This window comes from Nematolebias whitei, chromosome 16 (assembly GCF_014905685.2).
Source record: "Nematolebias whitei isolate Nwh7 chromosome 16, NemWhi1, whole genome shotgun sequence".
Lineage (NCBI taxonomy): Eukaryota > Metazoa > Chordata > Actinopteri > Cyprinodontiformes > Rivulidae > Nematolebias > Nematolebias whitei.
In genome coordinates this window covers 23,281,735-23,292,976 of record NC_056513.1, presented here as the reverse complement: position 1 = coordinate 23,292,976, position 11,242 = coordinate 23,281,735, and the positions used below count along the sequence as shown (strand labels likewise).

The 11,242-nt window shown below is 39.7% G+C and overlaps 1 protein-coding gene across 1 annotated transcript in view; it reads right to left on the bottom strand.

Annotated features, from left to right (window-relative positions):
• Positions 1 to 11,116, bottom strand: part of LOC119422964 (bifunctional apoptosis regulator) — a 13,719-nt gene extending 2,603 nt beyond the window's left edge. Inside the window, exons 1-7 of the mRNA XM_037690374.1 lie at positions 10,710 to 11,116; positions 8,434 to 8,740; positions 6,514 to 6,612; positions 6,060 to 6,153; positions 4,188 to 4,360; positions 3,956 to 4,100; positions 3,500 to 3,679 (exon numbers count right to left, since the gene is read on the bottom strand). Coding sequence (XP_037546302.1) covers positions 3,500 to 3,679; positions 3,956 to 4,100; positions 4,188 to 4,360; positions 6,060 to 6,153; positions 6,514 to 6,612; positions 8,434 to 8,723 — 981 coding nt within the window. The 5' untranslated portion in view covers positions 8,724 to 8,740; positions 10,710 to 11,116. The remainder of the gene's footprint in view (positions 1 to 3,499; positions 3,680 to 3,955; positions 4,101 to 4,187; positions 4,361 to 6,059; positions 6,154 to 6,513; positions 6,613 to 8,433; positions 8,741 to 10,709) is intronic.
• Positions 11,117 to 11,242: the final 126 nt, after the last annotated feature.

The window sequence follows — 11,242 nt, the reverse complement described above, 5'->3', positions numbered from 1 at the left end:
TTTTAAACCCCAAAATACATTACGGCAAAGACTGGTTCATCCCAAAGATCCAGTCCCCCGGCACAAACAGAGTAATGTTGTGTATGCTGTTCAGTGTCAGGAGGGCTGTGATCAGTCTTACATCGGGGAAACAAAACAGCCACTGGCCAAAAGGATGGCCCAGCACAGAAGATCAACATCATCAGGCCAGGATTCTGCGGTCTACACTCATCTCCAGGCCAGCGGTCACTCTTTCAAGGATGAAGATGTTCACATCCTGGACAGAGAGGAACGATGGTTTGAGAGAGGAGTAAAGGAGGCCATCTTTGTGAAAAGAAATCGTCCATCATTAAACAGGGGTGGAGGCCTCCGGGTTCAACTGTCCCCCTCTTACAATGCTGTGATTGCATCACTCAACCCTCTGTGAGTAGTAAACAGCCATCAGTGTGCTAATGATCCATTGTTAGGCTGATGGTCCTTCTTGAGCATGTGATCAGCTGGTTTTGGTTATCAGCAGCAAACTGGTTGATCCACTCTAAGAAGGTGCTATTTAAGAGACTGAGCTGAATACAGCACCTCAGACTGAGGAAGTCTCTTGGATGAGAGACGAAACGTTTCTACATTTTTTTTGCTTTGTTTTGTTTTTTGCTTTTTTGAATGTCCAGAGGACCAGATTGAACTTTTTTGGATTTTTCTACCTGGATTATTGAGCATGCATCAGGATAAAGGAGACAGAGCCTTTTCTTCTGTGGCTCCAAGACTCTGGAACTCCCTTCCTCAAACTCTTCGATCAGTGGACTCAGTGGCTTCTTTTAAAGGTCAGCTTAAAAACTCATCTTTTTAAATCTGCCTTTGCTTAAATTTGTTTTGTGCACTTTTTAAATTTTGTTTGTCGATGCACTTTGTGATTTTTTATCTTGAGAAGCGCTATATAAATAAAGTGTTACTTACTTACAGTTCATAGTTCCTGTAAGAGCCAAAAGAGAATGTTTGTGTTGTTTAACTTATGGTGGCAAAAAATGTTCAGATTTGTCTATCAAGTGCTGGGTTAATAGGTTTTTTGTAAACTTTTCTGTTGACCCTCACCCTTTGATCGTCACTTTTTTTGATCAACATCTTTAGTCATTTTTCAGTCATACAATGTAAATCAATACAGGCGCTGTTTGATGGATGGCAAAAATTCACCGTGTTAGTTTTAAAATAAATGCACAAAACACAGGTTGGACTGAGCATGGCTCATTGGAGACGCGTCACAAAGCAAAACCTACTCAGCCGGCAGCGGCTTTATTTTGTGGCTCGAAGTCGCTATGGTTTCTCTCCGACATGAAGCACTTGGTATACCGATCAAGTTGATGTTACATATGAACACACAGCCTGCTGCTAGTCCTGAACGTTCTGCAAAAACAACGGTCAGATCTTGTGCTTTCTGTGTTAAGCAGAGGCCACTGTTTGGTACATACATCAGGTTTAATGTCAAAACTCTGCATGCTTTTGGAAAGGCAGATAAGAACGTCTGTACCACCAGCTGTTCTGGCTCTGTGTTGTGACTGAAACAACGCCTCCTGGTTTTTCTGCTTTCCTTCCAAACAGTCTCGAGTTGCTCTGCCAGATGTGTCTGTTCATATGGCCTTGCATATTCTAGTCCGGTGTGATGCAGCAGTTAGCGTTAAGTAACTCTCTGTAGGCCTGGATGATCACCCATCATCTGTGAGAGCAGCAGCAGAAATTTTAAACCAGTCCTGGATAACTGTAGCTTCTACTTAGCTCATAAAAGGATAGGCTCGGCATGTCTCTAGCTAAAATGACAACTTTAAGATGAAAGGTTTAGCTATTTTTAACGTGTTTTAAACACGTTACTGAAAGTTTGAGAACAGTCGCATGATTTTATGTTGTTTGTCTGAATGGTCAGCCAGGGAATTGTTCCCGCCCCGTACCTGTAATGTTTACATTCAGGTAATGTTTTATTAAACGAGAGCTTAATTTCAATGTCCAAAAAAATGAAGGTTTAAACAAAACAACTGGACTTTATTTTGCAGCTGAAGTTGTTTCGCTTCTCATCCAAGGAGCTTTCTCAAGTCAAAGACTGGAGAGCGTGGAGTGTGAGCTATAAGTTGAGGTGTTCTGTAAGCTGGATTCACATGCAGATTGCCCTCTCACTCCTCAACTCAAACTCCACTCTCCATTCTTTGAACTGAGAAAACTCCTCAGATGAGAAGCAAAACATCTTCAGCTACAAAATAAAGTCCAGTTGTTTTGTTTTAAACTTTTTTATTATTATTATTTACCAAGTCCTGGATGACTGAGAATATTCTCCAGCATATATTTCAATGTGAACAAACAACACTAGCATACAGCTTTGTTCAACGGTACGCCCATTTTAAGTCATTGTTATGTGGAGCACGTTGTTGTACTTTGTTGTACATAGAAACTCAGAGTTAAATTTAGTTTCCTGCACTGCTCAGCATGTTAAAATGCTGCATTCATTCAGTGTGTGCGAGTGCTGAACAGAAGGCCTGCACAGAAATGTTTTGGTACAACTACCGTACTTTTCGCTGTATAAGTCGCACCTTTTTGCATAAATTAGCATGCCCTGCGACTTGAGAAGTGACTTACGTATGTTTTTCCCCCATATTTATAACACAATTTTTGACCGATCTGACGATTTCATTCATTCTGACATGGAAAATATTGAACACTACCATTTTCAGCCACTAGAGGGTGATCGATTAATGTGGCAAGCCAAGTGGCTCATTAATAGGCAAAAGTGGCTTTTAATGAGACACTTGGCTTGCCATACAAGCCACTTTCATCTTGCTCTGGAACTCCTGGAGCAAATGTCAAATCAGCTGCATTTCACTGCGCCACCCAGGCGAAATTCAGCTGATTTGACCGTCAGAGTGCATTTATTAGGGAAAAGTTCAACTGAGACACACCTTTACTATGTCAAGCAAACAATTATTTTTAGGTGGTTTATTTGTTAAATTTCGAATAAGTGCAGTGAGTCCTCCTTCTGCACGCTCCCGCAGCCACAAATCGATTTTTGAAATGCAGCTGATTTGACCATTAAAGTGCATTTATTAAGGAAAAGTTAACCTGAGATACAGCTTTACTATAATTTAGAGCACACTAATAATTGTTTTTAAGTGTTAATCTTGTTAAAGCCCTCCCCTGCACGCTCCCGCCATTTGGCAGCCAATCGATTGTTGGCACAACACCAGCCCACATTTCCAGGTGGTCAGCGGTGACGCATAATAGATGCGACTAATGCGGCAAAGCGACTTATTTATATATTTTTTCCACGTTATTAGACATATTTGGAAACTGCAGCATAACAAGCTAAAACACTTTTGTTTAATGTTAGCGTTTGGAAAACATTTCGTTTTGGCTTTTTATTACCTTTTCCTAGGTGAAAGTTAGGATTCTGATTTTTCATTTGTCATTAAATTGTTTTGACAGTGGCTACACCCTTCAAGGGTTGAAACCAATGAGTTAGCCAATACAAGATCACTCAAAGCGTCACCTGTGGGAAGAGATATCTGCTCTCCACGGACTGGTCGATGTGCGTGCTGGCTGGACAGCAGGTGTGCAGGAAGGGAAGAAAAGTCTCAGAGTAATCAAATAAAAATAAATAAAATATGGTGAGACGAGGGGAGCGTTTCAGTCCGTACAGCAGGAACAGAGACTTCCCCGCATTAGCTGCCTGGAAACAAAGACAAATGCAGCATTCCTCAACAGCCTTTTAAGTGTTTTAAATTGGATTTTAAAAAGTACAACAAATGTTCAAGCCAGAAATTATAGCTTAAAACCGTAACTGTAGAGAATTGTACATCCTTAAAAGAATTTAAGAGTTTATTCAACACTTCTGTGGAACAGACTTGATTCAAATTGATTTCAACAAATGCTAAAAAAATAACACGGACACTTCGCTCAGGACCAAAATCATCACACGCGTGCGTCACAGATCCACGCTGCTTACTTTGTATTCCCAGAGGTTCTGCGGAGATTTGACTCCCAGGATTTTAACTTTCTCCAGTTCAGCCACGACAACTTGTCTGTGAGTCTGATTCTCAATGTTAAAAGGAGATTTCAAAAGCTCTTCGTCCCCCAGCATCAACAGCAGCCTGGAGCGTAAAAACAACAGGAATTACATGCAGGACATAGAAAATTTGCAGGTATTACATGCAGGACATTAAAAACAACGCATCTACCTCCCGTTAACATTCTCCTGCTGGAAAGGTTTTCTGTAGGGCTCGGTCCACGGACCCAGGTCCTCCAGCCATGACACGACCTCTGCTGGTGTCCAGTGAACTACAGGTTTACTGATCAACAGGTCAGGCTGTTCCAGGACTCCACTGCCCCAGTGATAGACCAGCACCACCACCTGGAAACATGCAAACGTTACAGGGACAGAACAATGGTTCAGAGCGTGAGATCACAGCGAAGTGTTGCTCAACATTTAGTAGAAACAGATAAACTGTGGCATCTTCAGCAGTATTCATGAAAACAAGAACAATCAAAATGTTCAACAGCTCCAATTCCTGGACAATAAGTAGCAGTAAATACCATGTAACATTTAGAAACCGTTTCCTGTCGGTATATATATTTTTTATTTTTCATGAATCAACAAATAAAACACCTTTTTTTCCATTCAAGTTACTGCAAGCCGAGCACAGGAAATAGTGACTTTTTCAGCAAAGCCAGCTTTTGTTCACTAATACTTTAACAAGTCACTGTAAAACAACTTAAAATGAGAGAAATACATATAAAGTACAAACATTGTAGATTATCAGTCTTGCGCAATGACACCCTGATAACTCACTAAACAAACTTCAATAGAAAATGCCCTTTATTGTTATTAATTAGTTTTTCTTGCGTTGTGTTTTGGCTGATTTGAATACCAGTATTTTTTTTTAAGTACAACCAGTAGTAACTGAAAATGATTTTAGGTTTGTTGTTTTGATTAAAGCACAACAAAAACTAAAAGTAACTTTTATTGAAACAATAGCAGGTCTCATGTTGTTAAAGGCTATATAAAACTAAATATCTGTCATTTAGAAACAGATGTATTTGTACAGACAAAATAGATTTAAGAAATAAATTAGTTTATTTTCTTTATCCATCTTAACTTTTTTTTTGTTGCTTTGATACATATTAAAAACTTACAAGCAAACGTGTTAAATATTTAGCATTTTAAAAACAGTTTCTGTGTTAAGTCTCATTTGTTGACTCCAGTCGTAACTTGACGTTTGTAATTTCATGATTGTTGTTTCCTGATGAACGTGGCAGATGACGGAACGTCTTAGCTGTGATTTCCCTGACTTTTCATTCAGCTGCTTTGCTCCTGTTGAATTATTCAGTGGGGGGGGGGGGGGCTTTTTTTGTCTCCAGACGTTCCTAAACAGTTCATTGTTTATTCATTTAACGCTTTTATCACCTTTTCTGATAATGCAAACACTTTGCTATCACACTGAAACACAAGATTAATTGATTAATGAAGGTGATGCACCCCCGTACTCCATATGTTTGAAACTATCATACATATTAATGATGCTTTCTGTTATTGTCATGTCAGGATTGGGCAGTGTTACAGTAATACAGTGCCCAACCTTTGCATGCAAACACCAGAACTTGTCAGGAATGTTACCTTTCTGTGCAAATATTGTGGATGAAGTCAAACAAAGAGCCCAAAATATCAAATTGATGCTCGGCACACAGGTCAAGGCTGAGCTCTCTGACAAGATAAAACGATCACCTTGGGAGTACGATATTTGGAGTGATGTCATTCATTTACATGCAACCAACAGCGAACAGTTAAACCTACACAAACCTGAATTTACTGCCACGTTGCAAGCCCCACAGTGACATTGCTCCCAAGAGCCACATGGACAAAATAAACATGTTCTTTTGACAGAGTGGGGAAAACTGACCTTTTGAGCCACAGACATGATAGCCTTTTCATTGCATCTGCTACTGTGGAACAGCAGCACGCAACAGCCTCGAGTCATGCTTTTAGCAAATGTATGAATCTATTACAATTCTGACTTCTTCAAAACACATTTATTTCCCGTCGTCGTACTTACAGCCACACACGTGAGTGCAGTCAGGACTCCAGAGAAGAAGGCTCCTGCTCCTTTGCACTGTCTTTTCTTGGACCTACCCAAGTTGTCACCATACCTAAGAAGAGCCAAGATGAAGATGAAGTGTTTTGCCAAACGTCAGCTCCTTTGATTTACAAAATAAAACAAAAAACATGTCAAAACGGATCAGACACGGAGCAATTCGCAAAAGTAAGCGGTAATGGGGCTGAAATAACAACTGCAAGAAAAAAAAACAATCTGGAAATATTTCCTAAAAAGATGAGAAAATATGTTTAATAACAAACTGTGAGACTCGTGTCCTCAGCTTAAAAGAAGACCAAAACGAGATTTTCCTGCAGTAAGTGAGCCGCTACGGTTCAAACATGTCGACAAAGTAACATAAAGGTTAAAAAGTATTTCTGAAACCTCAAAGGATTTTACTTGGAGAAAAAGTTACCTTTGAAATGCCAACAGGCTGCGAGCAACTGGGTGGTTTGTTTGGATTTCTGCTTTCCTCCGCTGAATAACTTCGCTGAAATGGATTTCAATTGCATCTCTAAAAAACAAAAACGAAATAATAATAATTAAATACAGGTAATTACCGTATTTTTCGGATTATAAAGCGCATTATCAATGAACGGGTCTGCTTTCATACATAAGGCACACCGGATTACAAGGCTCACTGTTGATTTTTGAGAAAAATGAAAGGATTTTAAGTGCGCCTTATAGTCCGAATAATACGGTACAAGTTATTTTAATTAAACTGTAAAACCAAACCACATGCCAAAAAGTAGTAATGACACTGGTTGTGCCCTTGTTTTTCTGGGGCAACGTCCAACCACAAACAGATACCGGTAGGTATTACAGCTAACTTGTGCCGTTTTTATGTTTTGTGAGGTTTACAGTGCACGGTAATTCATTAAGTTTCCACGCATTTTCAAAATGCACACTTCAGAAACCAATAGTCCAACTCCATTTTGAAACCTGTCTCAAACTCTAGAACCCAATGCTAAAACCTTTTGTAGCACTCTGAAAGAACGTTTAAGACAACTTTCAAGGGTCCCAAAAGACACTTGAGTTTTGAGCAATCGCTGAAACAAACCCTGTTCAAGCACAGAGACAGAAACGTTTGCTCTTGTTTCAAACTGTACACAGATCAGACTGCAGGCTTCCTCATCCCAGACTGATGAACCCTAACACACATTAACTGGCTAAACGAGAAAAAACTGAACAAATTTATATTTATAGTTGGTGCTACACTTAATGATGTATACAGCTTTTCAACAGTATTGGACTTATCCACATGCACTACATAAAAAATAAAATTTTTCTATAAAGCCTGACCTTTCATTCTCATTTGCATCACAGTCTTAAAGTGAGAGCAGATTTTTTTTTTTGTAGAACAAACTCCAATTGGAGAGTTTTGCTGTAAACCAGAGGACTTGTGTAACAATGACACAGACATCCATATCTCTGACCTGATTGGATCTTATCAGCTTTGTGTTCTATCACCCAATCACATGCGTCTTATCACTAAACAACCATCAGTCTGCCTCTCATTAACAAATACATTCATGGTCATTCATGGGTTTTTTTTCCTTCACCCGAGTGTACCCAAATTATAGTCTGAAGTGTTTTACTTTTTTCATGTTTCCTTTAAATTTTAAACTGAAAGCTCACCAGTAACTAAATATATGATCATCCTCCAAACCCTGCTGACTTAACGAATGAGTCAAACTTTTTGTAGTTTTGATCCGTTAACTTTGAAACACAAACCAGAATAACTGTTTCTTCTTAAGAAACATAACAAAAAATAATTGTTAGCAAGAACTTGTGCTGGAGATTAAAACCTCAGTGTTTTTGTGGCATTCTTCCAATGGGGGTGCACCTGCACCTGGACCTGACGTTCTGTGTTCGTTTGTCTCTCCTTCCTGTTCCTCTCAAACCCCAGCCGGTCGAAGCAGATGGCTGCTCATCCTGATGAAGGTTTCTTCCTGTTAAAAGGGAGTTTTTCCTTTCCACTGTCGCCTTTGTGCTCGCTCAGGAGTGGAGACCGTGACGAAGTCTGCTGGCTTCCTTCCTTTGATCACTTTTAGCTTTTGTGTGTATGTGAATGTTTCTGTTCAGTGCCCTGAGATGACTTCTGTTGTGACTCGGCGTTATCTGAATTGAACTGAATTTTGAGTAGCAACACAAAATTGGGTGTGTAAAAACGATGCAAGCATATGTTTATGTTTAAAATTCTGGCAAAGAATATTTGATTCAATCTGTCATTTTCGTTTTCTTTATTTAGACGTTTCTACCATTGTTGTTATTTGCACATTTCTGTTTTTTGTTGAAACCTAGAGGAAAACCAGTGTAACTGTGAGCATATTACCTCATTGATATGTTGATTTTAGGGAAGCCTTCCCACTTCTCACGGCACTCTGGGCATTCATTCTTGCGCGAGGACTCCCACCACAGAGCCAGACAGTGGCGGCAGACGTTGTGGCCGCAGGTCAAAGTGGTGGGGTTGACCAAAATGTCGTAGCAACAGTGGCAGGTGAATTCACGCTCTGAAATTCCGCTTGTTCTTGGCCTTATTTGACGAGATTCAGATACATAAGAGGAGTCATCCATTAAGACTGCTGGACCATCACCATTGTGATCTGAAGTATCCCAATCCATCTGGAGCAATAACCAATCTGAACAAAAGGAAGCAAAACTTTAGAGAAAGGATTGTATCAAACAGATTTATTTGAAACATGAAAAATAAAGGCATCATTGTTAAATGCATCAAAATGTTCTCTGGTAAAACTATTTCCATGTATAGACCTGCTGAACAAACATAAAAAGTAGCAGAACACCAGAAAGCCCATCATTATGGAGATACTCACACTGAAAACAAATTATGCTTAACTGAAGCTAAGTTACCTGGGAGCAACACATCTGCAAGGAAGGCAGAAGATGGTAAAAATTAGGTAGATGATCTTGGGCTTGCAGCAAAAGAGCACTATTTAGAAAAACTGCTAATAATTGGTGGCTCTGACCCATACACGCTTGGTAAACGATTTGTAGATGAGAAGGATCTGCCGGCAGTGACCTACCCAGACATTGTTAACTACATGGTGATTTCACCAAGTCCTCATACCGCTGATGATCTGTAATGTGTGGTGTTACAGGCAGATGTGTTGCGGGTGAATCAGAGAAACAGCACACACAGTTTAGTGACAAGTGCCTGGTAAAGGCAAGGTAAGCAAAGTACGTTGGCCTACTAGGCCTATGTGGTGTACCTTGTATAAAAGGCACTTATAAAAGAAATATTATCATACCTGACACAAAATGTGCAGAACTCAGATGTTGCTCATAGTTTTTCTGCTTTAACCTGGCAAGCCTCAGTTCCAAGGGTCATTTTTGCCTAATGATTTGTAATCATGTGTGGTAGCATGTAATACTGAGTCTTCTTCGCGATCTCACCAATCAGGGCATCTATCCATATACAATTAACAATTTCTTGATATTTTAATGGAAAAATATGACACTCCCGATAAAGCAAAAGCTCAAACCTGCATGCTGCCATTACGGCCAACTTCTGGTGCAATTTAAAGTATGTGTCACCTGAAAACATTACACTGCAACTTTAGTTATTCAGTGCCTTATAAAGAAAAAGGTTTGTAAGCTCAATCATCCAGGTAGATAACAAAAAAACTGTTAAATCATTTCATCTGGACCAGTCGGCCTAAAACATTTGATTGTTAATCGTGATGACTGATCGTTTTGGGCAGATGGGTCCTTTTGCATGTGTTAAAAGCTGCTTCTGAGATTCCAACAGGAGGTTGGCTTGAAACACAGCAATGAAGGCTACTTATGGGACAGATCTGGTTGGCAGGCCGCAGACTGATGAAGTCTTCTGGATGGAAGACGAGACGTTTCTCCCTTAAAGTAACTGGTCCTGATGAAACGATTTAACAGTTGTTGTGGTTATGTTGCCTTATTAAGAATTTCCTGCTTTTGAAAATACTGTAAATTTAAAAAGCAGTCCGTTTTAAAGAGACCATATCAGAAAATACCTACAGTACTAGCTGTGTGAAAGTAATATAATAATTGTGAGAATTATGATGCCCTGAACAAATATTTATTCAACCTTTATTTACACAGGTTAGTTCCATTGAGCCTCGGGGACTCATTAACAACAGTCATTTACATTTTATTTTAAATAAAAACGGACATTAATTCCTTATTAAATTATACTGCAAGCAAAGTAAACTTACCAACGGAGATGCTTTAAATAGGTTAAGGATTTTGAACTATAGAAAATGTCAGAAGCTATTTTTTAAGAGTTAATTGACCCGACTGCTTTAGAAACCTAGCAATGTACCACTGTTTAAAACGAAAACAAGTACATTCAACTGGGACACAAACATCCTGGTCTGGAAAGTTACCTGAGCTAACTGGGAACTAGCTACGAGCTAACTTATTGGCATGTTGTGGTTTCCTAAAACAACAGGAGCAAGTTACTACAGGGACCAAACAGGTGCTACGATAACTTAGCCTAGTTAGCTGGTCAGAACAGTTAGCTATAACATAAGTAGTTTAAAAAACAATCTAACCGTGTTAATCCTGGCCTCAGGTTGGATTTAAAGGGGTAAAGAGGTGAATGTTGACTTGACTGACCGGCTAAATGTTCTGTGGAAGTTCAAGTGGTCGCAGACAGAGCACAGATGTGTCTGCTTGAATATCTCGCCATAGCTCCTGCCGTGCCCGCCTCTTCTTCTTCTTCTTCGTCGTCTTCTTCTTCTTCTTCTTCTTCTTCTTCTACGCTCCGACGTCAGTCTGTTGTGTATGAGCCGTTCGCTGGATGATGGAAGATGTACTGGACCAAAGTTCAGATGTTATCCTTCGGCCTGAGGTAACCCGCTGCTCCTGATTCGTCACAACGATAATAACGAGTGTATGGCAAGCCATATAAAGTGTAACCTGTTACCTTACACGTAGGCTTGCGTGGACAACTGTTCCAGCTGCTGATCTTCACCAGTAACCAGAGCCCTGTAAAGAGCTCTGCCAGTAACAGACCACTGAGACTTACCAGTGTTGCCAGATAGAGTCATGGTTTTCCATCCCAAAAATCTGATAAAAACCGCCACATTACACAAAAATCCGCCCAATCAATATATTGTTATATTTACTGTTTGAACATGAACGCACAT